The sequence below is a fragment of the Petaurus breviceps genome, unplaced genomic scaffold (genome assembly GCF_028583685.1).
Source record: "Petaurus breviceps papuanus isolate PSGF00001 unplaced genomic scaffold, PetGlider_PUasm1.0 90825, whole genome shotgun sequence".
Classification (NCBI taxonomy): Eukaryota; Metazoa; Chordata; class Mammalia; order Diprotodontia; family Petauridae; genus Petaurus; species Petaurus breviceps.
The window spans coordinates 16,420,727-16,448,587 of NW_027187353.1; the positions used below are offsets into that span (position 1 = coordinate 16,420,727).

General features: G+C 37.7%; 1 protein-coding gene across 4 annotated transcripts in view; it reads right to left on the reverse strand.

Moving 5' to 3' along the window:
• The window catches only part of MORF4L1 (mortality factor 4 like 1), a 42,272-nt gene extending 15,597 nt beyond the window's left edge, over positions 1 to 26,675 (reverse strand). The window contains exons 1-7 of one of the 4 annotated variants that reach the window (XM_069071383.1): positions 26,516 to 26,674; positions 21,316 to 21,362; positions 14,132 to 14,199; positions 9,427 to 9,543; positions 8,131 to 8,217; positions 6,955 to 7,035; positions 4,788 to 4,844 (exon numbers count right to left, since the gene is read on the reverse strand). In XM_069071383.1, coding sequence (XP_068927484.1) covers positions 4,788 to 4,844; positions 6,955 to 7,035; positions 8,131 to 8,217; positions 9,427 to 9,543; positions 14,132 to 14,199; positions 21,316 to 21,362; positions 26,516 to 26,555 — 497 coding nt within the window. In that variant the 5' untranslated portion in view covers positions 26,556 to 26,674. Of the gene's footprint in view, positions 1 to 4,787; positions 4,845 to 6,954; positions 7,036 to 8,130; positions 8,218 to 9,426; positions 9,544 to 14,131; positions 14,200 to 21,315; positions 21,363 to 26,515 lie in introns of all 4 variants that reach the window. The other 3 variants (XM_069071384.1, XM_069071385.1, XM_069071386.1) reach the window with 3 other exon arrangements.
• Positions 26,676 to 27,861: the final 1,186 nt, after the last annotated feature.

A 27,861-nucleotide genomic window follows, 5' to 3' on the forward strand; every position in this document is an offset into this window, starting at 1 on the left:
AGGAGGGAGCGTGAAAAAGAATAAATACTGGATCCCTGAAGTACTGAAATATTAAGGAAAAGATCCAGAGAGGTTTAAATGGACTTGATTTCTATTGGTGGAAGAGGAGTCCTTACCCTTTTTTGTGTCATGGACCTCTCTTAACAGTCTACTTAAAGCTTATGGATCTCCTCTCAGCGTGTAAAAGCATAAAATAAAATACACAGGATGGGAATGGAAACCAATTGTAACAAAATAGTTACCAAAGTATTTTTTAAAAACAAGTTCCCAGACTGCAGGTTAAGAAACCCTGACACAGAAAACATTCAATTAACAAATGTTAACTGTGGTTAGAGAAAAATACAACAGTAATTTGACTGGTATTACGATTCAAATTTACTTGTTCCAAGCGCCTCTTTGCAGTTTCAAAGGTAACTGTTATTAAATAGGGTCTTTCAAGCATGAAAAATATTTTATTTCTTAGGAACTTAGCTCCTCTAGTTGGAAGGGACTTCAAAAGTCATCCATATCAAGCCCACAGTAATTTCACCAAAGTAATTTGTGGAATGACCTGTTTATAATGAATGTTCAGGTCTTATGATTAATCAGACAATGGACTTTTTTTTTTAATACTGCATGAAAGAAGTCTTTGAAAACCAAATTTCAAACGTAAAATTCTCTCATTCATTAGCATATATATATATTTTGTTTTTTTTTTTTTCACTTACATAATCAGCAGGCACACAGTGGAAAGAACACCAAATTTGGAGTCCTAAGACCTGGGCTTGATTCCCAGTTCTGTCATGTGTTAACAGGGCAAGTCATTTAACCTAAGCCTCCATTCCCTCTTCTGTAAAAGGAGGGGAAGGCTGCTCATTCTGTCTGCCCTCGTATGGGTGGGGCTGTGAGAAACAAACAATTTAATGTACCTTGTGATTATCAAGTATGCTAGATTGGCCAGCTATTACCATAACTTCAACTAAAAATTTAGTAAATTTGTTCTATCAAAGCTTTTTTCACGTGTAAAATAAGGATGTTAGAGTAGACTTTAAGGTCCCTTCCAACTCTAACATTCTGAGTCAGTTACATGGCAAAGATCAAAAATTAACTTCTTTAGTTTTTTTCCCCAAGGTCTGTGAAAAGAAGGGGCAGTTTCAGAGAGAAGCACTATTCCCACTCATAAAAACCACAAAGGTACAGCTGAGAGATCACCTGCTAGTTCTAGAGATCAAGGGGCTCCAAATTATCCATAACCTTGCTTCATCCAGTCATTTACAAGCTTAGTAATACCAACCATGTACAATCAATGTTTGGCATCCTTGAGAGCATCATATACCTTCTTTATTCTGAAAGCAATGAGAGCATGCTAATTTCTGGGCATAGGTAAGAGATTCCACAAATCAATTACTTTCATAATTACTCAATGCCTCTTTTAGTCACTGTTTCTATTTTAATTTCTTTATTCTACTAAAGAAATTATAAAATGGAAATACAACAAATATTAATCCAGATGGAGACACAAGTGTTGTCAATCAGACTCACTAAGAGGGAAATGATTACTAGACAATAAGTATCTAGGACACCAAATGGATATTTTAGACAGGGTACTAGATTCAGGAGTCTGGAGAGGCATGGGCACCAATCCTAATGCCCTTTAAGCCTCAATTTCCTAATCTGTAAATAATACTTGTAGTTGCTATCTCACAAAGCTTCTGCTTGTGAAGAACTAATGAGATCATGAGTATAAAGCATTTTGTAAACCTTAAAACACCCATCAGCTCTTCTTACTAACGAGCAGCCAATACAGAGTATTTTATGAGACAAAGTAAAAAACTGGAAAGCAGGATAGCCCAGAGGAACCCAGGGCTCTGAGCCTGAGGATTGTTTATATCACAAACCTGACGTGACCTGGGTAGTCCTAGGCAAGCCTCTTTAGCCTGTAGTCCTCAACTTCTTCCATCTGTAAAACACAGGGACTGGACCAGATGCCCAGTGCCCATAATACCCTTGGCTCTAAATCTTTTGTGCTCTGATTATATGCATCTGTATTCAGGATCAACTAATAAGATAACCATATTTTGCAGCCTGCAAAGACAGAATCTAAACTCTTAACCACCAGTGGGCCTAACAATCCTGTCAGATCACACTTGCTACAAGGACATCCCAGTCTAGTTAAACTTCACAAATTTGAAGGACCTGAAAATAAAACAAATGTACTCTGAATTACTGATTATGGATCACTGACTATCTTCTTTCTGAATAGTCCAGTTAATTCATGGGGGAAAGGAGAAAAAAGTAGTTTTAAATTATTTAAATTTAAATAAAAATGTGAGATTCTTCTACATAATGTACATGACAAACATGTAATCCTGTTTCCTAATGAAAAGGAAAAGCTTATTACTTAATTCCCCTTTGCTCTGTGTTTTCCCTTCCTATAACAACCCACTAAAAATTTCGGGCATTAAAAGGTTACCAGTATGAGAAATAACATGTGTTTCATTATACTACCCAGACAATCCATTCCACATCTTAAGGCTTTTAGGAGATTCTTTGTTTTGTTAAGCTACAAAAAAGAAGACCTCAATTCTTCCCCTAAAAAAATCTAGAGAAATGCTCTAATTTCAGCAAAACTGAAATGTAGTGTTATATAGTATGAAAGATTTCCAAATATAGAAAGTTTTATATTCATCCTAATCATTAAACAAATTCCAAAGTTCTTGCAAATTTACAGTGCAGTTTTTACATAGCATTTTCAAGTTGAAAAAGTATCCATGGCTACTTTTTTCAAATTACCAAATGCTTAAGTAGGGATTCCAAAATTTAATTTAAGGTATCCTAAATATGTACACACCCAAGCATTCAGCCAGAACACTTGATTTCTGGTATTTTCTCAGCACTCTCTCAGGTCCAAGCTTAAATGGCCCCTGAGGGATACTCTTTTCCCCATTCCTTTAACTGGGGCCTCTTCTAGAGTAGCAAGACAGGAAAAGTACTCTCTGCGCCTCAAAAGATTACAAGAAAGTACCAGGTTCATATAGTCAAGCAACCATGAGTTCTCAAGTCAGACAATAACTCAATCACCAAAATTATACCCCTTTGTCTCTATACCTACCTGTTTCATCCCTACATTACATCCCCTGACTTTAAAAACCTTTAAACATCACACATTTCAAGACTCCCACCAATAGCACCATAGAAAAATCTTGTGATCTTGGGTAAGTAAACAACCCCTCTGGGCCTCAGTTTCCTCAAATGTAAGATGAGAAGCTTGGACTAGAAGGTCTCTAGTGTCCCTGCAAATTCTAAAATATTATGATTGTTTAAAAAAGAAAAAAGTTAATGATGACAGGTGAATGAACACAATGAAAAGAGAGTTAGTTGGAAAATGGGCTGTCACAAATATAAAGAACAGGATTAACTAGTAAAGTATGGGAGCTGTTGAGATAGTTCAGTAGGATACTTGAGGCCAGATTAGGTGGGAAGGATAAGAAAACAGAATTCAATAAAGTTGCACAGGCCATTACTGAAAACTGAACCAGAAAGAAAGGAAGTAAGGCACCAAGAAAACACACAGGCAAAAATTACGTAGTTCTAACAGCAGCCCAGGTATCGAAGACATAAATTGTAACAAAAAACTGTAGATATTAAGCTCATTTAAGTATACCACCTAAAGACATTTTAAAATGTTTTACAAAGTATTCATAAATTAATGTAATAAATAAGACATTATTTTTAATTAAGTGTCCCATGTCCCTTATAGTTTATATAACTATTCATTTGGGGAGTAAAAAACTCTATTATAAACACCTTACTGTACTGAACAGATTGAAAATGTTTTAAGTTTCTTATTTTTAAGAACAAAGAGCCTGTAACTTAAAATGATGATATATATACTAGCCATGTAAAGCAACTTGTAAACCTTTAAAGTGCTATATGTACATAAGTTACGATGTAACAAACAAAAAAGAACCCAAGCCAAAGGATTCTCAAGCTCATTTTAATACTGTGAACGTGAGGGTATCAGAAAATGTAAAATTCATAAGGAAGGAAAGGCCTTCATTGAAAATGTAGCATTTGAACTCACTTTTTTGCTTCTCTATTTCTAGACCCAGATCATTAATTTATTAACAGTAACATCACAAGATGTTATGGGACACGTAACAGAAGCCAGTCAATAATTTATTCAAATGATGATATATGCCGATACTTATTGATGAACTTAATTCATCAAAAGAAGAACATTTATACTGATTCAAAATTGAACTTGTCATAAGTAGAGTTAAACTATGAATCAGATTGCTGTCCTCGGTTTGCTACTTAAAATAAAAATCAACTGTGAGCAAAAAAGAGAAATACTTTCGACTATAGACTGGTCATTATGATTCCGTTTCTAAGTGAAACTAACTGAAAAATGAAATTGTAATGAGGCCTAAAGGCCACTGCTTCCATAACTTATTCTTAACAACTTTATCTTTGATCTTTTGGGGAGCTACATAATGAAAATATGTATGAAGAGTTGACAATTTAGTGAGTAATAATTACATTCATGTTGAAAGAGATGCAAAAGTTTCCAAAACTAATAAACTGAGCAAAGACTACTCAGTAAAACTCAAGCAATTATTTCCTAAACTTAAAAAAAAAAAAAATCTGAGAACTAATACACCCAACTGAACAAAGTTATCAATGATAAAATCCAAAACAAAGCCTGCAAGACTTCTATTATGCATGATTAAGAATACTCTTATTAAACCTATAAAAACATGGATATCAGGATGAAAATCTGGTATGACAATCCATCCTTAACTCACCGCATTGATATTGCAGAGGTCTCCAAACAGCGAGTGATCCATCTGTTCTGAAAAAGGCTAGGCACAATGGGTTATGGTAAGGACAGAGTGTCAGACCTGATGTGTAGTCTTCAAAGAAATGAACCTTACTTTCCAAAATAAACCAAAACTTTTCTTAAACGTAAGCTATGTCCATATGACCTCCATGAAAGAAATTAGATGTATATGGATGTCTTCAAATTAACTTTTATGCAGTGAAACTTCATTATAATGTACTCCATTCTTATATTTTACAGCACTTAACTTGTTTCTAATAGTCTCAACAAAGAGTTCCTAAAACAACATAAGCCTTCAAGTATTTAGCCCATGTGTAAGCTTCAACAACTCAAACTCTTCCCCCAAAGTATTATAAGGAAGCTTCACTTTGTAGGTTTTCTTTATAATGATCCTTTTATTTTAGTGACTGAGACTCCACCAAATAGTTTATATTCTAACATAAAAATATGTATCATATAGTAGGCACTTACTATCAAGTGAATATTATATAGTAATTTCAGGGATAAAATGCAGGATCACTCTGAATTCTTAAGTCTTTATTTAGTAAAGAGGTTTTTCTTTAAAATTTCCTTTATATTTCTATCCCAGGTTTAACAGAGTCCTTAAAGAACTTAATGTAAACCAAAACATTACTTTAATGTTACATTTCTATAGAATCAGAAGCTCACTGCATTTAAATCTCATTTGCTACCACTCTAATTGCATGCTACTACATTGACTAATTTCCCAAAGAACCAAATCACTAAAATGTTAATACATGCAACAAAGGAAACCTATTAAATACCAACTGAACAGTAGTTAAGAGTACCTAGTGACTTAAGACCACCAGTTAATACTCCTATTTTAAGAAAAACAAAAAAATACCACCACTCATCTTCTTACAAATAAAAGATAAATCTTTTTAAAATGTCAAAATGCAAAACTAGTTGTATATTATTTATAACTTCAAAATTAACCAAATTGAATGAAAAGCTCTAACATGCATCAACTGCATTTTCAATTTTAATTCTGCAATTCTAAGAAGAACCAGAATCAACAGGATGTGATGAACTATACTAGCAATTCTTTCAATTTCAAAAATATTGCACTAATTTCTCTGGGAAAAGGCCTAATAGTTTAGAGCATGAAGTTTGGCCCTTCGATATGTATGGCAGGAAAATTACATAAATATAGAATACTGGCCTTATTAAATAAAACCACCTTTTAAAATTCAACTAAAAAATGGTAAATACAAGAATTATGCATGCTTGAAAAACTGAGAATTGGAAGTTACATGAAAAACTTACAATGAATTTTGAAATGGCTTACAGGTATGAGTTGTGGATATTGATGGTTACTCTAGTTTTCTTCCACACAGATGTCAAAAGAAATGGTTTGCAAACACTATACTCTAACATAGGAAAGAATTAAATTAATTCTATCATCTATTCTAAGAGGTAATGAATAGTCCTCTCTGTTCTGGGCTGTTACCCTCATTCATAACTCAGTACATTTACTAAAGAAATGTTTCATTCTTCCCCCCTTTTACATGCACCTATATAAAGCCACATGTGCATGTAGATAGGAAACATGTTCATTTCTGTCTTTATCCTACTTAACTCAACTCTCTTTAATGAAACTGCAGTCACAGTTTTGATCTCTAGATGAGCCTTTTGCTTTCCCAAGGAAATCTCTTTGCTTTTTTTCCTGAACCTTAATCTCCAGCCAGCCACTTCACAAATTCATGCCACCAGTTACAAAGAGACTTAGGTAAGAGTGTGGATGGCTCAGACACTGTCACTACTAAATAAGCACCATTAGGGCAGTAGTGTCATTTTTATATGTGAAAGATAACTTATCATATTCAAGTATGTGTAGACACTCTACTAAAAAGGGTTAGAGAGAAAAAAATAGCCAAGAAAAAACTGATGGAAAAATAGCTCAGCATAAGCCATATTCAACAATTTTAATATATTAATGATGCACACTGGAATCTATTCTTACTGTTCGAGAAAACGCGGAGTTTTATTTGTATAAAAGTCTAACTTAAATGATAAAAAGCTTACACAAAGAGGCTGAATGTGCATGCTATCAATAAAAGATGATATAAAATGCCAGTCCCTCACACTAAATAAAAAATAAAGCTTCTTACGCTTCAACATTTTTCTGCTGTAGACCAGACGTCTTCTTTCCTGGAGCTGCCCCTCTCATCTTCCCTTCTGCATACTGCTCCCTTCAAGAAACAAATTCAACAAAAAATGTAGCTTAAAATGTTCCAGGAAATGGAAACTGGGCTGCTTTAACTACTTCCAAAACATCTACAACATAACATTCAAATGGGAGAAAGAAAAATTTGGCTGTTCTCTGTAATCCAAAAGGAAGCTTCTCTAAAACTAGTAACGCCCAGGTAGAGCGTCAACATAAGGAAATGGGGTTCCGCATTAGTATAAGGAGACTGAGCATCTAACCTATAATTTTATGTCTATAAAAAGCCCCTAAGAAGAGAAAAGGAAGAAGCCTAAAAGCCATATTGCAAATAAATTTAAATGGCGACTAGAGAAGTTTCTCTCTTGTTTACTTGGGAAATAATTTTATTTTATTCTCAAAAGGCACAAAGCCTTAAGACTACTCAAAGTAGTTTCCTTTCCAATGCCATTTTATCATCTAAAATGTCTTAAAATGTATTTCAACTCTAAGAGAAAAAAAAACCTCCAGGGAAAAATGAAACATTAAAACCACAAACTTAAATCAGACTCCTTTTAGAAAAACTTAAAAAGCATAAAATGCAAAGGCGGAGGGAGATAGCCAAGGGCTTGGGAGAATTATGTCACAGCCCTTTAGAACCTTCCAAGGACCTCCTGCTCCTGTAGGATAAAGATCACAGTGATATATCACTAGGAAGAAAACTTTAGAACACCACTGAATCATACATGACTCACCACACCCCAACACCACCCGCACTCCACACCTTTATGTGAAACTTTCGGGGCCTAAAACTTTTAATGTATAATCTCTCCAAGACACCCAAGGAAAATGAGCTATAAAAATTCCACCTACACTGAAGTTAATGCCTCTGTCTCCTCTGCTTCTAGACTGGCTCTGATGACAGAGATTCAAGTAGTAACAAGTGCTGAATGCCTGAAGGGGTACCTCCATTTCCTTAACAAGGAGTAAAAGTCTTATCTGTACAGTCTCAGTTACAATCCAATAGGTAACATGGACCCTAAAACCACTCTACAGCAGAGTTCAAAAGTCCTTCCAGCCAAGCGTCCAAAGATTAATTCACAGGGATTACTAACCTTATATCTATTTTGCATAATAAACTTACTGATTGGCTTTCTGAAGTTCTCTCTGTTTCTGAAGATTTGTGTCCACGTATTTGAGTACTCTGCTTTCTGGAACCCATTCATCCCAGCTAGGGGTAGAAAAAAAGTTAAAAGATCAGTCAACAATTAGTGTCATTACTTAAAGAGTCTGTTCCCAATCATTATTTGAGAGATGCAAGCAGGTAAGATTTAAGATTGTTTTGAATTAAGATTGTTTTGAAATTAAATTCGATGAACTGGCACTACATGTTGGGGAACAACTAAAAATATGCTCCCTAACTAGAGTTCTTTTTCCAGCAGAGTCCAAAGGCTTGTCAGTCTCTCCCAAGCAACTTCATAATTCTAATACTTTTAAGCACAATTCAAAAAGCAGAGTTTTAAAACAATTATTTTGGAATTGATATAAAGTGGTATTTAATAAGTATAAATATATATAATTTTTAAAAATATACATTTACAAGATTCACAAAAGAAGTATTCAACACTATGCAAAACATTACATTAATCCAAAGGTTTAAAATGTCAGAATGAAGCAGTAATCTCTACAAACTGATTCTGTTACAGATTAAAGTTGATTAACTGTCTGATTATTAATAAATAGTTCAACATGTGGGCCTACAGATGTCTAAAGCCATCTAGACATTAGTCAGTCTGTTATTTTCATATGAATGACAGGCATAAAATGTTTTCTGAACACTCTTCCCCCTCAAGAATGCTCAGGGGGTCAACTTAAATTATCCTTAGCATATATTCTACAGCTAAAACCTACAAGCTATACCATTCCAATAATCAGTCCACCACATAAAACTATCCCTGGTCATATGTTACTATAGGCAGAACAATTCCTTCACCTGCCTTGTTGCTGCTAAGGTATTTTTTTAATGCCAATGATCAAGTACACCAACCACCCCCAATTCTAAAAGCTCCTTCCAAAACAAGAGTTTCTGGCATGATATCACAAAGAAAAAAGGGGGAAAAAAAGGCCATCCCCAAATTTAAAAAAATTAAAAAAACCCTAGTGAAGGGATGAGGCCTTTTGGGGTGTCAAAGTTTTTAAGCCTTTTCTCCTGCTGATGGAGCTCCTTTAGTAACACAATTCACTGTATCCTCAAAGTAAAGAGGAAAAGTTTTGGTTGACTAATTCCCCACTTCTTTGACCTCCTATTTAAAATGAACAAAAAAAGGAAAAGAAAGGAAAAAAAAACACACTTTCTATCTTAAAAAAAAAAAAAAGAGGGAGGGCATCCCCATAATCCTCAATATGATTTCCTAGAGAAAACTTTAAAACATGCATTTACCTAGAGGTCAGGAAGGGGTGGTGTACTGAGGGAGCTCCTTCAGGAACAGGAAAAAGGGCTACAATATCCTCACGTGTCTTCAAAGTTTTTTCAGAGCGCCTGGGCCTCACAGCACTTCTGATGTAGACAGCATAGTACAAAGTAATCTCAGTAACTATGTGCAGAATTTAGCTTAAGCTTTATTTAGATTTATTTACAAATGGAGTATTTAAATGGCTGAATCAATCATTTCTAATAGGTTCCGAAGACTTTAGATTAGAACAAGTATCTTAGCATAAAGGGTTGGCAGAACTATTGAATTTCTTTAAAAAAAATTACACATTAATTGTTTGAAAGGAAATTCCAATTTTTGGTTTGGGGCTTTGTTCTGTTTCTTCTTAAAGAAAACATTCTATCCCCATTTTAATGAATTAGTTCAAAACAAGTTATGAATCAAGACATGACTTTCCCACTAATTATTATTTTCCATGAGCTTTCCAACTACTAGTAACTTCCCCATTAGCCCTCCTCAAAATTGCATTAAAACACATGAGACAATACTATCAGGATTAATCTGATTCTCTTTTGGATAATTTAACAGTGTCTTGTCTCCTTATAGCCTGCCATTATGCAATCAGGCAGTTTTGACTTCAAGAAGCTTGGGAAACAAAAAAATTAAGCCAGTCTGTTGCCCCTCCCCCAAAGGATTTTTAAAGTCTTACAAAGTATTCATCTTGGCTGACATTATTATATAATTATCAATTTATAATGAGTAGTTAATACTTTAATTTATACAGGAAAGTACAACTGGCTAACACTTTCTAACCTAAAATTTTATCAAGTTAATCTAGTAGTTTAAGTACATAAATGTCACATTGTCCCTCTGATAATTTAATTTTTTAATAAACACCTTTTCTATTTTCAAATTCCCTTGATTTATTCTGGCTTAAATAATTTTACTAAACTACTAGGAAATATGCATTCAAAAGTCAAATATCCTTTGTTCTGATATCACCACTAAGGGTACTTTAACTGATCATGACTAAAACATGAAAAATGAAGGTTACACAAATTGCTTATGATAAAAATGTTAAGTTGCCAATCTATTGATTAAAGTCCCATTTCTTATGTGACAAATAGCTGACAAATTATTAATAAATAATAAATAAAACCCAAAAGCTATCCAGTCTTTCCTACAGACTAATATACAATATTCAGGACTTTACTGCTGGGCTAGAACTTTTCAAATCGGTCTTAATTTAGAAATCTCCAGTATGGCTACTAGAGGCAAATCTGAAGTTATATATACTCCTATTTCTAAGTCACTGACAGAAAATGGAAAAATGAATTTTTTCAGATGCATTTTATTTTCGGTTGACGTACATGAAAATATTTTTGGGATAGGTAAAAATTACCTTTAATATTTACATGGACTTAGTTTGGGAGCAACCAAAAACATAGACTGAAAGCAGTCACTCTTTGCTTTCCTAACTTTAAATAAAACTACAAACCCAATAAAAATAAACCTAGAATTAAACACATTTACATGAAATTATGTATTAAAAAGATCTGTTAGCCATGTCTGCTGCCCTAATTTTTCTAGGGTAGTTTGAACTCCCTATCTCACTATGCAATTTTCCCTAAGGATTCTACAAGATCCAGACATGACCTCACTATCCAGTCTCTGATCCCCTCAATGTGGCTTTGGGCTGTACATTCATAGGCTGTATTTTATGTATCTATCATGTGCACAATTCTCACAAAGAAAGAGTACAGAGTTCCTGGATGATCAGGAGATGAATCAGCACCAAAAAGCAAGTGTGGTACTGACAATCTTCACAAACACATATGATTGCCAGCCTCCAAGTTTATGCCAGGGAGCTCAAAGTCTGTAAACATTTTCATATATTAACCCTCAAAGGAGATAGAAAGTCAAACTACTTAAACAATTAACCTGTACGAGGTATAGAAAGTAAGTCAAAATCATGAATTTATTACTCATTCCTCCCTGGTTTCTTTTACATGTTTTAAGCACAAAGCAATGCTGCTTTTCTGGAGGGATTCTCAACCTCATTCACGTTCCTGTTGATATGAAGCATTCTTGACTATGTGAATGCTGATAGGCTGTCACTAGAAAACTAGAAGTTTAGAAAAAGAGTAACATCTACTTGTGAAGTTAATTTTCAAATAAGGAGAAGACAATCTACTAGAAAACCACATACTATATGAGACAATATACCAAGATTTACAGGATAAATAATTAACAAATGGATTCTGTCAGATAATGCAGTAAATGGAGTATATGTATTACTGACACAGAAGGCCTTATTTCTAAGAAGTCAAAAAACTGGAGCTCCTTGTTATTTCCCAAAATAGTCAATATGAAGGCTCAGTGTTGCTGGCTGGACTTTATTTTCAATGGATTTAACTAGTACAAATTACTATTTGGCAACAATTACATTATATAAATCAGCTTCAAGACCATACTAATGGAGAAGGTTCCACACCAGAATTAAAAAACAAACAACAAAACCACATATTTTAACACCAATTAAAGAAATGAATAGGCATTCAATTAGATCCTTACCCACAAGCTACAGTACTATAAAAATATTACCTTGGGTCTAGCTTCAGAGACAAGAATGAAAAGTTAGCCTATATTCATAGGCTAAGGTGCTTTCAAAAGCCTAGTACTTAAGTTCAAAGAAAAAATAGCAATATAATCCTTAAAGGTGCTAGACCTTAACTCCTAAAAGAAGCAAGTGAGGTAACTGCTGATGGGAAAATAATTTTGGGAAGCAGACATATGGGTTGAAACCAATAAAGAGATTACAAAGCACAATCCTAGAATTTAGGTGGCAATGTAACCGGCTCCCAGATCTCACCTTAGAAACCTTTTTTAGACTACGGGTAATAATCACACACCCTTAAAACTAAAATCCCTTTTTCTCTTTCTATGACATTAAAAAAAGTTACTAAATCTAATATATAACATGGACTTTCGGAGCGAAGAGGATAGAAGATTTAAAAGTGAGACTGTTTGCCAATTATCACTATGCTAAAGAAATAATTCCACCACCCCTCTCCTGAAACAAATCTGTTTGGCCCAGAAGATAAAGAAACGTAAAACCACAAGGCAAAAAAGCGAAATGCTTTGTGCCTGGAAAACACTGCCAGTCTGTGTCCCACTTTCTTAGCTACCACGTACATCTAAGCTTCTAAATCAAGAATCCCAGGGCAGGCAGATTTAGAGGGAAACAAACAACTGTTTGCATGAGTACATACCAAAACCCAGACAGAGAGACTGACAGACAGACTACAAATGCAAGATACTGGGCCCTAGAAACACCAAGAAATGGAATGTTGAAAAGCCTGACAAGAGATATCAATACTACTCAAAATACATGCCTTACTGAAGGGGACCTCTTTGCAGCTAAAGGACAAAAAACCCTGCTGGCTAAAGTTAATCAATCTTGTAGCACATGAAAAAAGAAATTACAGGTGGCTCCATCATCTTGGAGATCCAAAAGTAACATCTGGATCTCTCTGGAATCTGGTGGAAAAAAACCCAAAATTGCTGAGAAGGTCTTTGACTCAGAGATCCATGGGCACGTGCATTCATCACGACCCAAACCCCAGCACAGCAGACCAATTCTCAAGATGAGAAATAACCCTGGGTGACTAAGATTCCACACCTGATCTATAAATGCCTTGCACAAAAAGTGCCAAATTTGAAATCTTGTTCTGAAAATGTCTGATGATAGCATTGTGAATCTGGGCTTATCTAATCCTTTTTTTATGTTTTGGTTACCCGCACCCCCATGAGACACAATCACCTCTTTCATAACACTACACATCTGCTGACTTTTTTAAATAAATACTTGGATTATTGTTTCAAAGTACAGGAAATGAATGACATATAGACAAATTGTCTCTGGGAACAGCACATGTCTACACTAGTCAGCAAGAACTGTGTCTATACAGAGATAGATGCAGGGCTGAGTTAAAAGCTGGTTCTTCCCCTTATCAATATAGGGTTGCTATATGAATGTGACATAGAACTCTCAGTTGTCTGAAAAAGGCAACTTATAACATATTCCTGGCATAAAATAGAAATGCTCTTCTGGAGACACTGAGAGCACTGATTCACTCTGGAATAGCTTGTACTAACATGGCAGCCAAAAAGCTGAATCTGGAGTATATGTTTCCAAGTCAATTGAGGAGCCCTCTGTACCAGGATAAGAAAGTTATGTCATTATGAGCCCAACTTCATATCCATCCTATTCACATACAATGTACTACCTCTTAAGAGACTAAACTCTGACACAGAAGAGGCTGGGATCACTGTTACTAAATCACATCACCAGATCACTCTATACACAGACAGACAAATACACTTATTCCCAAATCAAGCAATTTTTCTTAATAAGTAAACTGTTGCCAATCAAGAATATAGATTCATACTTTAGTGAACATTTAATTCATGCTCCAAAAAATTAATTCTAAATAAATGAAATGGCTAAAAGGGCCTTATGTGCTTCCTATTAATTTCTTCTATCATGCTACAGTTTACCTTTGCAGTATAAAATACTGTACTTTAAAATCACTTGTAAAACATCAAGTTTCTAAAAACCCAAGCTTGTGCCAGCTCATGACCCAAAATCTTTTGTGACTTTATTCTGGTTTAAAGAAATAAAAGGCTTGTGTGCACAGCTCCAATACTCACTTTTTATTCCAACCACTGTAATGTATAAAGTATTTCACTTGCTTGTCCTTTATGGCAACCTTTACACACTGAAACAAAGAAGAAAAGAAATGACTCAGATATATCACTTTTTAAAAGTCTCTAAATTATTTGAAAGCTTTCAGAGTCTTTAAGACATAAACTGCTAATTAAGAGCTAAGTCTGTAGGCTAATTTAGTCAGCCTAAGATTTTAAAGGATGGCTCAGAACAAAATCTGGTCAAACTTAAGTGGAGTAATGAGAAATCAGTCTTATTTTAAATAATGTAATCAATAAAAAGCCAAAATTATTTAAGGATTAGCTGGGGAAAAAAAAGGAATATGCTGAGTTCCTAAAACACCATACTCACTTTTAAACGACGTAAACATAAAATTTAAAAGAAAATATTCTGTCAAGATAGAAGCAGCCAACAAAATTGGAATTATGACGAAAAAAATCTGTCCAAAAAAGGATAGTTTTTAAATAACTAGTTCTACACCCAAAAGTAATATCAAGAGTTAAAAAGCAAGATTTGAGCTACAAAAAGCATAGGGCAGTCAAACAGGCAAATGTGAGGGCAAGTAAGAGAAAAAAATGGTAAGGAAGTCAAGAATGCCAACAATATTTTATGAATTAAAATTACCTTACCACTGTATTCTCAGGGAACAAATTCAGGTGTTTGGAAACCAGGAATGGTTCATTTACACAAAGAACCAATAAAAACTAAGTGATAAGAGGTAAACAGGGGAGGGGAAAGAAAGGGCAGCAGAGACATCAACACAAAATTTATACTGACTTTTCTTTCCCATTAGAATCAAGAGAAAAGGGGCATAAGTAAACATTTTCAAAACATTTAACATTGAATGAGTAAATGTCTCTCTTTTTGGTAAAGATTACAAACCTTCCGGGGTCGGGGCCAAGATGGCAGTAGAAACAGGCCTTTCCCTGCTGCTCCAGCTTCCACCTCCTCTAATACATGTAAAAAATGACTCTAAACAAATTTCAGAGCTACAAAGAACCCACAAAGTGACAGAGAGAAACAAATCTCCCACAAAAGGCAACCCAGCAGGAAAGGTCTATTGCACCAGGCTGGGAAAAGAGCCCAGCCCTGTGTGAGCCCTGCAGTTTTGGCCCCAGGGTAGACCTGACCAACAGTGGCTGGAGCAGACAAACACCAGTGGAGATGGTGGTTCCCAGACTTCTCAAGACATAAATGCCAAAGACAAAGTAAAAGGTCGGTGTGGAACTCTGTTGGAACAGGGGTGGGTAGAAGAGGCTCCTGCCCCCAGGCAAGAAGCAGTGGAGGTGCTGTGGTACTGCATGGCTGCCTCAGGAGCTCCTGATCTGCAAGGGACCATTCAGAGGGTAATCACTCCTGCTCTGACCTGCTTGGATCTGGATCAAGGTCTTAGGTGGAGGTCCTGGGGTGTGTGGCCAGGTGCCTGGGCCAGCGGGGGCTGAAGAGAGGGCACCCTTACTAATTGCTCAGGCAGCTGCAAAAACCCCAGAAATTTGGGACAAAGCTCTCCTCTCTGGAAGCAGACTTCTACTGTGGCAAAGAAATCAAAAGTCAAGTAACTAAATGGGAACATGAGCAAGTAGAGGAAACGCAATCCTACCATAGACTCCTTTTTTGGGGACAAAAAGGATCAAAGCATGAAGCAGTAGGAAGAAAGCCAAGTCAGAACTCCTGCATCAAAAGCTACCAAGAAAAATATGGACTGGTTACAGGCCATGGAGGAGCTCAAGAAGGATTTTGAAAATCAAGTTAAGAGAAGTGGGAGAAAAATTGGGAAGAGAAATGAGAATGATGCAAGAAAATCAAGAAAAACAAGTCAACAGCCTGAATGAAGAAAATGACACCTTAAAAAATAGACTAACCCAAATAGCAAATGAGGCCCAAAAAGCCAAATTACCCAGAAGGAAAAGGAATTTCAAAAACTCGCTGAAGAGAATAATCCCTTCAAAATTAGATTGAAACAAATGGAACCTAATGACTTTATGAGAAATCATGATACTATAAAACAGATCCAAACAAATAAAAGAATAGAAGGCAATGTGAAATATCTCATTGGAATATCTCCAGGAGAGATAATTTTAAAATTATTGGACTACCTGAAAGTCACGATCAAAAAAAAAGCCTACACACCATCTTTCAAGAAATTCACAAGGAAAATTGCCCTGATATTTTAGAACCAGAATGCAAAATAGAAATTGAAAGAATTCACCGATAACCTCTTAAAAAAGATCTCACCCCCCCCCAAAAAAAAAACTCCTAGGAATATTATAGCCAAATTCCAGAGTTCCCAGGTCAAGGAGAAAATACTGCAAGCAGTCAGGAAGAAACAATTTGAGTACTGTGGAAACACAATCAGGACTAGAACCTTCAACATTAAGGGATCAAAGGGCTTGAAATATGATATTCTGGAGGTCAAAGGAGCTGGGATTAAAAACAAGAATCACCTACCCAGCAAAACTGAGTACAATGCTCCAGGTGAAAATAAGGACATTCAAAGAAATAGAGAATTTTCAAGCATTCTTGATGAAAAATCAGAGCTGAACAGAAAATTTGACTTTCAAATACAAGAAGCAAGAGAAGCATGAGAAGGTAAACAAGGAAAATAAATCATAAGGAACTTATTAAAGTCGAACTATTTACATTCCTACTTGGAAAAACGATAATTGTAACTCATAAGACTTTTCTCAGTATGAGGACAGTTGAAGGAAATATATATGTATATATATATGTGTGTATGTATAGGAGGGTATAGATGTGTATAAATATATGAGTGTGGGCATATGTATGTACACGTATGCATAAACAGAGGGCACAGGATGAGCTGAATATGAAGGTATGATATCTAAAAAGTAAAATTAAGAGGTAAGAGAGGAATATATCAGGAGGAAAAAGGGAGAGATAGATTAGGGTAAATTATCTCATATAAAAGAGACAAGAGAAAACTGTTACAATGGAGGGGAAGAGCAGGAAAGCAAAAGGGAATGGGACAATCTTACTCACTGAATTTGGCTTCAGGGGGGAATACCATACACACTCAATTGGGTATCTTACCCTACAGAAAAATAGGGGGGAAGGAAATAAGAGGGGGGGATGATAGAAGGGAGGGCAGATTGGGGGAGAGGGTAGTTAAAAGCAAACACTTTTGAAAAGGGACAGGGTCAAAGAAGAAAATAGAAATAAGTGAGGGGCGGGAGAGGATGGCAGGAAATATAGTTAGTCTTTCACAATATACCTACTATGGAAATGTTTTGCATAACTACACATGTACAACCTATATTGAATTGCTTATCCTCCCAGTGGGGGTGTGTGAGGAGGGAAGAAAGGAAAAAAATCTGGAAATCAAAGTTTTAAAAACAAATGTGCATAATTTTTTTTTTTAATATACAACTAGGAAATAAGATATACAGGCACCGGGGTATAGAAATCCATCTTGCCTTACTAAAAAGTTGGGGGGAGGATGTAAGAGAGAACAGATTGGGGAAAGGAATATTCAGTAGGCTAGCTATTTTGGGGTGGGGAGTAGGAGAAAGATGGGGAGAAAAATTTGTAACTTGAAATCTTGTGGAAATGAATGTTGAAAACTAAAAATAAATAAATTGGTAAAATTTTTTAAAAATTAAAAAAAAAAGATTACAAACCTTCAAATCCACAAATTTACAAAATTACTAGCCAGATAAGTTTTAAGGCTTTTTTTCCCTGATTTTATTGGTCTATTTTGGGGAGGAGAGGGACTTTCACTATCCAGGGCTCTACAGAGAACAAGCTTCACCTGCAATTTACAACTGTTTAGCATATCTTTGCCAACAGTATATGCTACTAACTCAAACTGACATATACAGAGTTTCCCCAAAGTCTTAAGTTTTAAGCTACTGAAACTTCAAAAGCTTAAACTTTCACTAAGACTTTGAAAACACTTTGTACTATTACCTAGTTTAAAATATTTTAAAGTTGTTTTTAAAAAGGCTACTGGTTATTTCCAACTGACTTATTTAGAATAGTCAGTAATAAAATTAAGAGTTTTGCAAAAACTGGCAGCAACTTTTATTTACAACTTCCCTAATTGTGGTAGATTTTTAAAAATACATCTTTAACCTTTGGTAGTCCTATATGAGAAACAAGTTCTCATCTTGAGATGCTTCTGTCTGCCAGTGTTTCAGTCACATTCAGATGAAGTTCTTCAAACTAAGATAGGTCCAGCTGTCCAAATAATCATTTAAGAGATATTCCAATTAAAGTATTGCAGTTAAAAATTTTAGCTTTTTGCCGTCACAATTAAAAATTTGATAATTTAGTATTAAACTGACACAATAACATTAAAGTAATCAAAGGACTCACATGTACTTATCCTTATCAGTCTCATTAGGTTACATACTTATGTCTACAACATATCCAAAAAACACAACTTCTAATACCTGAGCTTCTATAAAGCGGTGAGCTTGGATGTTTTCATGTAAAACATCTCATTACTTAAGCCATGCTATTTATGTGACAACTTACAAACATGCAGAGAAAGTTATTTTTATACAGAGTAACAAACAAATTAACATGGTACATACTATCTATGGCCAAACATTGTATCAACCCACACATCTTTAAAAGGCAAAATCATAATGAATGTGTTAAAAATCAAGGCCACCTTGAACATTTGTACTAATCAAGGGAAGCAGTAGCATAAACCCAACATTCCTTTCTACTTTGCTTTTTCAGCACGGATGGTTTATGTTGGTAAACAATAAAGCTTAAACACAGTAACCAAGGACACCATCACCTTAGAAAATAAACTCATCTGCAAAAAACCAGGAAAGATCACCAAGGATTGTAAGCAGGCTCACCCCACTAAACTGTCAAAGACAATGGAAAGGAACGTAAGGGTACAGAAAGCTAAGCATGAAGCCTAACTGAACCCGATGATCCCAGACACACTAAGAGTGGGAAGCACTGGGGCAACAAACAGTCAAGTGCGGCAGGCCTTTCAAGTGTTTTTACATGACTTCTCATTATAAATGAAGGCAGAAAACTGCACATTTAGATTCCAGGACCTGAAGATGCTACAGGAAGGAGAAGCTGGAGTCTAAAAAGATAAAATTTTAAAGACCCAGACCAAATATAGAAGAAATACTTGATGGAGACAAAAATAATTCAAATTTGAGAAAAATTATTTTCAAGGTAGCTAGAGAAGAATGAAAAAGGAAGGGAGGATCCCAAAGAATGGCTAACATTACTACACCCAAAACAAGCAGGAAGACATAAGCCATGCCAGACTTTGCTCATCTATGTAATCTTCCTAAGAATGGCCTTTCATTATCAAGAATATAAATGATAAAAACATAAGAAACTTTTGCAGATGAGTATGTCAGCTCACGTAGCCACAGGCTGAAAGGACCCCAAGGCTCTCTCCCTATCTGCATGTGACCAACTCGACAGTGTAAAAAGGTCTTAAAGTCTCCCACCAATAAGGCCTCCACCACAAATGCAATAATCACACATGGGTTTTTTGAAAGGATGTATTCACAAAGACCTTTGTTAAAAAAAAAGTCTAGAGCATAAACATAAAACAGGAAGCAACATGTTTATTAGTGGTATCAACAAATATCATGGAATGGGGCCTTATGGGTGGTGAGCTCTCAGTCTGTTGATGACCCCATATCAGATGGCCCACTAAGAGGGTCTCATGAAATCCAGAGCCATTCAAAAGAGATTGGCCCAAGCAATCTACCTACACTTGAAGAACCAAATGAATGCAAAATACCCATTGACCATATAAAGACATACTGGTTGGCAGTCCAAGTTAGCTAAACAATAGATATATACATCTTGAACAGGTACTGCAGATTGAACAGGACAAAGGGAGATAGATCAATTTCATTTAGGAAAATGCATAGTACTTCCAATGAGCCCCAACTTCGCTATGTAGGAAAGACCTACCTAGCTACACCAATATTTTCCTGGCAATATTACTCAGGTGTAAATCACAGAACAATTCAGTCCCAGAAGAGTCATGACTGCATAACTTCATTGCCAAAAGGCAACAAAGAAAGAACCTGGTGGGTATAACTGGGCTGTAATACTACAGATGATGATCTGCAAATGAGAAGTGGCTCAAAAGATACTAACAAGGACATTTATGACTCGAAAGGAAGACAGTTAAGTCATGTTTCAAGAGTAAGATATGATATACGGACAGTCCAAGGGCAGCACTGCTTTCCATGAGATATTAAAATAACGAGGGAAGACTTCAAATCAGGTCCACTTTCCTCTTTTGATAGATCCTCTAAAGAAGCTATATGGAAGCACAATGACAAAATTCACACAGGATGAAAAGTCATGAATGGCTTGCAATCTGTACTGTTGAAGGGAATAAACATACAGATGAGATTCACTCAAGTTTACTAGTAAAATTAGTTTCCACTGAGAATAAAGTGTCAGTTGCAAGATAGAGGGAAAACAAATCTGAAATTGAAATTAGGCAAAGATAGTTCACAAAATGGTTCACAAAAATAGTTCACAAAATTCTACACATATGAAATCAAAAATCAAATATACTGCTTTAACTAATTTTTCTTTCTTTTTTTTTTTTTAAAGCAATCGGGATTAAGTAATTTGCTCAAGGTTACACGGCCAGTTATTTCTGGGTGTGGTGCTAAGTATCTGAGCCCGGATTTAATCCCCAGATCATCCCAACACTGGAGCCAGTGCTCTTACTCACTGTGCTACCTGGCTGCCCCTTTAGCTAATTTTTCAATGTCAGTCTTAACATTTAACCTGGTATAATGAAATGCTTACCTAACATGCTTGTATAATAACATGACCTTATGCAAATAAAATTTAAACCCCAACTTATAACCTGAAAAATAAAGCACAAAAGATGGCAGTTTTCTCTCAATACTTGATGTGCTTTTTCTACTTAAAAACCTACTCCTTGCTACCTCCTCCTCACAACTTCTGCAATTCTTTCTAATGCTGCTCAGCAGCCTAGTAGGTTAAATGGATTATGAGCACTGGAAGGAAAGAAGTTAAGCAGAAGTATGGAAACAGAAAAAAAGGATAAAAAACAAGTATCCTACTAAAGCAGAAGGTAAAGAGAGACTGCAGAAGAAAAACTGTGTCTAAGAAAAACTACTCAGAAGTAGCTCTCAGAAACCTGGTAAAAGAAAAAGAGGTTTCCTACCTTTGCTTCATAAAGGAGTGGTCCATGAAAACACAACACGCGTTCACCTGCAAAATATTTCAAAGTATTCAATTAATCCATAATTGTATGGTTCAAGATAAGGTACCATGAAATAAAATAATTACCCATGCCTCATACTATACCACCAGTAAAATCATAATGCTAAGTGAAGCTAAGGGGAACATCAACATTTCAAGTCAAATTTCGAATATATATACAAATGAGCAGGTTTCTGTTACATGAACCTGAGACAAACACAGAAGTTAATGAAATTTTTAAAAAGGTATAGTTTATATATCTGAAATTGTTAGTTTATTACATGAGCAGAAACCATGTCTTTTCCATGACCATAATCTGAATGTGAAGCAATATAATCTATACATTGATACTTCAACTTCTTTCTTCTAAGGGCCCTTCAACTTAAAATTTCATTTTTGCCCTTCTTTTGCATGTCATGTATTTCAAAAGTACACCATTCCATACGAATCTACATAACAGGTCTTTAAAAGCTAAAAGTTATAGAAATGACTAGATGAAATCTGAAAGCCTAAAATCAATTGGAAATTAGAGGTAAATACTGCATTTCCAACCCTGGTGTGTGAACTCTTGATTGCAGCCTTGTTCTTAATTTCCCTGGTAGTTCAGAAAGAGAGAGAAGAATCCCTGAAGGTAATTCAGGCTTAGGGGTAAGAATAGCTCTGTTACTCCTAAGTTATTTAGTCCAGTTAGACTCATCAACCAGGTCAACATGATCTTCAATGAAATAAAAAAGAATACCAATAAGCCCAGTCCACCAAGTTCCAAAGTTATTACAGGTTAAAAGAATCCTAGTGATTCAAATAGGTAAAGCTATTCCTGAATCAAAAAGTGGCTTAAAATACAATCGTTTTCACCACATTTTTCTGGTAGCTTCTGCTTTTAAAAGGAGATTTCAAAAGTCAATCACTCTTTTACACAAAGTAGAAATAGTTAAATGAGCATACACAAATTGCACCATTGTCCCTTGTGTAAAAATAGAAGTATTTTAAAAATGAAGTACTGAGACACCAAAAAATAAGTGACCTGTTAAACTGGGATGCAAGGATCCAAGGCCCTAAAGTGTATGAATAGATTTTAGGTGGCCCATGAACTTGAATGGACATCTTTTTTTCCCCTTACTAAACCTTGGTTTCCTCTATAATCCTATGTATTTCATTTTATGCATTCAAAATACATCATTCTGAGAAGGGGTCCACAGTCTTCACCAGACTGGCAAAAACAGTCATGACTTAAAAGGTGAAGAATCCATGTTTTAAAGCAAAATATTCATTTAAGTACACAGTATTATAGGAATAGTCTCATTACAGTATTGCTGCTGCTCAGTCATGTCTAACTCTTTGAGACCTCTTTTGGGGTTTTCTTGGCAGAGACACTGGAATGGTTTGTCATTTCCTTCTCTAGCTCATTTTACAGATGAGGAAACGGAGGCAAACATGGTGAAGTGATTTGTCCAAGGTCACACAACTATTAAGTGTCTGAGGTTGAATTTGAACTCAGGTCTTCCTAACTCCAAGGCCTGGCACTCTATCTACTACACCACCTAGCTGCCCTTACAGCACTAACTACATATAGGGTACTGGGCTCAACTCTGCAATGTTCTTCACTGTAATGACTGAAGCACAAAGTACTGGAAACCATTTAACAAAACTATCTGTTAAGTCCAAGAATACTGAATTTCCACATGATAGAAGCCAGATTCATAAACTGAATGAGAAGGGAACATAAGAATTAACTCATCCAGTCCTCTATTTTTACAAAAGGAGAAACTAAGGGATCAAACAGGTCAGAAAGTGGTGGATTAAGGATTGAAAACCCACACTCACACTCATTAGGGCTAACAAATCCTGTCTCTGGTGAAGATTCTGCTACTATCCTTATACTTAGAATGTTACCCTCACTTACATTTTATCTTTTGCACTGAGAATCACTGGAATAAATGACGCATGGAATTCTCTTTCAAGAATGTAATTTGATGGCTTTATATTGTATTTAGAAAATTTGCTTCCATTTTGAATACCATGTGTTTGCCCTTTGTTTCATGTACTTCCCAAGCCTTGCATCAAAGGCAGGATCCTAACATTTGTTAAAATTGAGGTACTTTTGAGATAAAATAATATAATCATCTTTTAGATTGTCCCTAGTTCTAGGGAACATACAACCTCTTTGTATTTTACGTTAAAGAATTATGAAAATTTATGGGGCAGACAGGTAGCACAGCAAGTAAGAGCACCGGCTCCAGTGTCGGGATGACCTGGGGATCAAATCCAGACTCAGATACTTAGCACCACACCCAGAAATAATAACTGGCCATGTAACCTTGAGCAAGTTACTTAACCCCGATTGCTTTTAAAAAAAAAAAAAGAATTATGAAAATTTAGAAGTCCTAAGCTTTAGCAAATTGATTTTTGTTAGTCATATTATCCATGCACTGCTGTTTTAAGATGACAAATCTCCATCTTAATATTAAAAGATCCTACTTTTCCCTCAAGATATTCTTGCAAATTATCTCATTAGTATTAATCATACCTTGTCAAAAAATTTGCCCTGAAATTTATTTATGACAGAAGCTTGTGATTTATAAATGACAAATCTAAACCATTCTGCCTGGCTTGTTTCAAAACCTTCTGCAGTCTGGTCTTGATGCCTGTTCAAATACTGATGTAAGATAGTTACATAAATCCTACCATTCAATTCAAATTTGATTCAAATTAATATGCATTCAATTCAAATGCCTACATCCTACAATTCAATGTAAAAATGTTGACTTGACTGGAAAGACTTACATGAACTGATGCTGAGTAGAGTAAGCAGAATCGGGAGAACATTGTACAGAGTAAAGGCAACACTGTGTGATAACCAAACTCTGATAGACTTAGCTCTTCTAAGCAATGCAAAGACTCATAACAGAAAATGCTGCCCACATCCAGAGAAAGGACTATGGAGCCTGAAAGCAGATCGAAGCAGACTATTTTCTCTTTTGGTTTTTCTTTCTTGTGGTTCTTCCCTTTTGTTCTCATTCTTCTTTTACAAAATGACTAATGTGGAAATGTTTAATATACATGCATAGCCAAATCAGATTGCATGCTGCCTTGGGGAAAGGGGAAAATTTAGAACTCAAAATCTCGTAAGAGTAAATGTTGAAAAAAAGATGTAAATTTTAAAAAGAAAAAAAATCCTAAATCCTGTATTGCACTAAGACTCATTCAATTCTCTGCCCACAACTCCCACCAACTACTCTCTAAACAGGGTAGTATTGTCAGCACACAAAGATGCCGTCTAAAGCAATGAAGAGTTTGAATACTGAATCCTTCATTTATTAGCTGTGTGGCCAAAGACTAGTCACTTCCCCTCTCCAAATGTGGGGAATACCAATGATCCGTGAGAACTTTACAACTTAACAAGTTGCCAGGGGGTATTCACCTGAGAAGTTGTAACTTTACCTATGAACACACAGGTAGCACCCTGGACAAGAACCCAGGTTTTCCTGCCAGCAAGGCCACCCTCTAGGCCTTTAGTCTAAAAGCACAGGAATACACTGGTCACTAGGAACTAGAGAGACAAACACAAAGTATGAAACAATGAATCTTTCAAGAAGCTTCAGTTCTCATGAATGTAATAAATAGTGAAAGGGTCTATGTATCTCACAAGAACAGCATAGGGGAGCAGACAGAGCTGGTCTAGGAGGCAAGGAGACCTAGACTTTGGTGAAATCCAGCCTCTGACACAGACTTGCTGGCTGACTCTAAGAAAGTCACTTAACCTCTTGGGTGTTCTAGGCAACACCCTAAAAAAGTTGCAGAGACAACACAGACCTACAACTGGTAGTGGGAGTTTTGCTCCTTATCCCTTAGATTCCAGTACCAATTAAATTAAATTAAATTAAAAAGTCCACTCCCCATCCCTCATCCAAGTTATAGGGGAGGCTGTAAGGAAAAAAATGGAACTTTCAAAAATTACGTCTCTAAAGAATACGTAAACGTCAGCTGTTACTTAACCCACTTCGTGACGTTCTCTCATCCTGACCACTCCCAGCCTCATTTCTGGTGCCCATGCAGCACAGAGCTAAGGGGCAGTCTCCTTTTCCCAGCTAGCTTAAGAGCTTCTCCACAGCAAAGACCGCCCTCTTCCTGTTTACTGCCTCCCCACAGCCCAAAGCCGCTGGCGCTGAACGCTAGCACATTCTCCAGTGTTTGCCGAGAAGAACAAAAAGGGCTCCTGCTCCGGAAGCCCCGTGGTCGGGGACTACACGCTTCCCTAAAGCGGGCACTCTCTCTCACGGGAGGCGGCGCAAGGGGCAACGTCCACGTAACCGCCTATCACGTTTCCAAGAAGGGTGGCATCAGGGGCTGACCCTGCCGGTCTGAGGCTGAGGGGACAAGCGCGTCCCCGGGGTTTTACAGTGACAAGCTGCGCTGAAAAGCCAACCGCCCGGAAGCCGAGGCCCGGAGTCCCCCTGCGCCGGGCTCAAGGGCGCCCCACGCGGCCGGGCCTGGGCCGTCCCGGGGGATGACGGGGAGGGGCAGGGGCGGGGCGCTGCTACCTGGCTCCAGGCCCTCCCCTCACCTCCCTGGGAGGCCTTTCCAGGTCTGGGGGTCAGTTTCCTCCTCCGCCCAAAGTGGGGGCTGGCCGGGGCAACCTCCGCGGGCCCCTCCAAACCCCCCATCTCGCCCTTGAGCGCCCCCCCGGACAGCTCGGGGGGTGACAGAAGTCACAGGGACGGGGAGCTCGTCTCCTCCCCCCCCCCCCTTCCGGGCCTCAGTTCCCCTCTGTAAAAATGAGGGGCCCCGACGAGATCTGGGGTCCCGCAGCCTTCGGACCCAGGTCAGAAGCTCGCTTATAATAACTGAAGAGAAAGCTCGACTTCCGTCGGAGGTCCGACCGACAAGCGTAAACGACAACAAATGCGGGCGACGCGCCGGCCGCGGAGGCAGACAAAGGCAGCTCCGAGATCCCGGGGTCTTAGGCCGTAGGACCCCTCCCCCCGGCCAGGCCTCGCCCTTCTTTTCGGCAAAAAGGACCCGAGGCCCCCTCCCCCCGGCCTCCGGGCCTCAGATTCCCCGCGGCGATTGGGGGGGGGGGCCTCCTCGGGCCTTCCCCCCGCCTCCCTCCCAGGCTCCCGCGGCCTCCCCCACCCCCACCGGGGCCCGCGGCCCGCACTCACCCTCCTGGAATTTGGGCTTCGGGTCCTGCTTCGGCGCCATTTATGAACCACTCTCCGCCTCCGCCTCCTGCTTCTCCGCCTCCTGCCTCCGTCGTCGTCGTCGCCGTCGCCGCCGCCGCCGCCACCGCCCCGCACCACGCCCAGCCGCGCGTCACGCCCGGCGCCGGCCCGGCCCGATTCGCCAGACTCCTGCCGGCCGCACAGCAACAAGAGCCGCGCACGCGCCCATGGCCGGGGACTGCAGAGGGAGCGCGCACGCGCACGTTTTCGACGCGCGCGCGCGTTTCGACACACGAGCAGGCTCGCCCCCGGGCCGCCCCGAGGCCTGCTGGGATAGGAGTTGGCTGGCTATGTCTCTCAATTAAGGTGTGGTGGAGAGCGTTTGCTAGCTCCTAGCGTATGCCCCATGAGGGGCAAGAACCCCTCCCAGCTCCGGAGGAGCTCACGGCCTGATTGATAGGAGAGATAACTTGCTGTTCATTTTTTTAATTTAAATTCCAAATTCTCTCCCTCCCCCATCCATTGAGAAGGAACATTTACCCATTTTCCACGTGAAGTCAAGCAAAACCTCTGCGTTAGGCCAAGGAGATGATTTGCAAACAGACCAGTCGTAGAAAGGGTAGATTGGGGATCATCTCTTGAGTCTAGGCACATTCATTAACCACCTACTGTATACTAGGTGCGAAGCTCTAAAGGAGCTCTCAGCCTAATGGGGGTGAAAATGCAGGATAAATTAAAGATAACCTCAAAGTCAGTGAGCATTGATCAGTGGCTTACTGTGTGGCCACACTGTGCAGCGCTGGGAACCTTCGAGCATAACTTGTAAATAACAGTGTTTTAACATAAATTAAAACAGGGTTTTAATTTATGAACACCTATGGCTGGGAAGGAGCTAGAATGGGATTGGAACCCATTTTAACCATTATACCAACCTGTGCCTAGGACTCTCAAGCTGGGAGTGTAGAGGTGCGAGCTTGAGACTAAATGAAGAGGAAAGACACCAGTAACTGTGATGAAATTCAGTTGGACAAGGATGTATTTTGTGATACAAGGTATCATAAATACAAGATAAGGCCAGATGAGTCCCAGGAAAATTCTCTAAGAAATTTAAAGGAGGTAAAACCTCATTAAAGGCCAGGAAGCTTGGCCACGGAGATTACTGAAGGCTTCATGAGCCATGGAAAGAACTCTAGATTTGGGGTCTAAAGCCCGAGGTTGGAGTCCCAGGTCTGCTTCTTAGTAGCTGAGCCTGTCCCTTACCTAATCTCAGTTTCCTCACCTGAAAAAAAAAATAGGGGCTATTGGACTAAATGAAATACCAAGGAAAGAAGGGCAACACTTCCCAA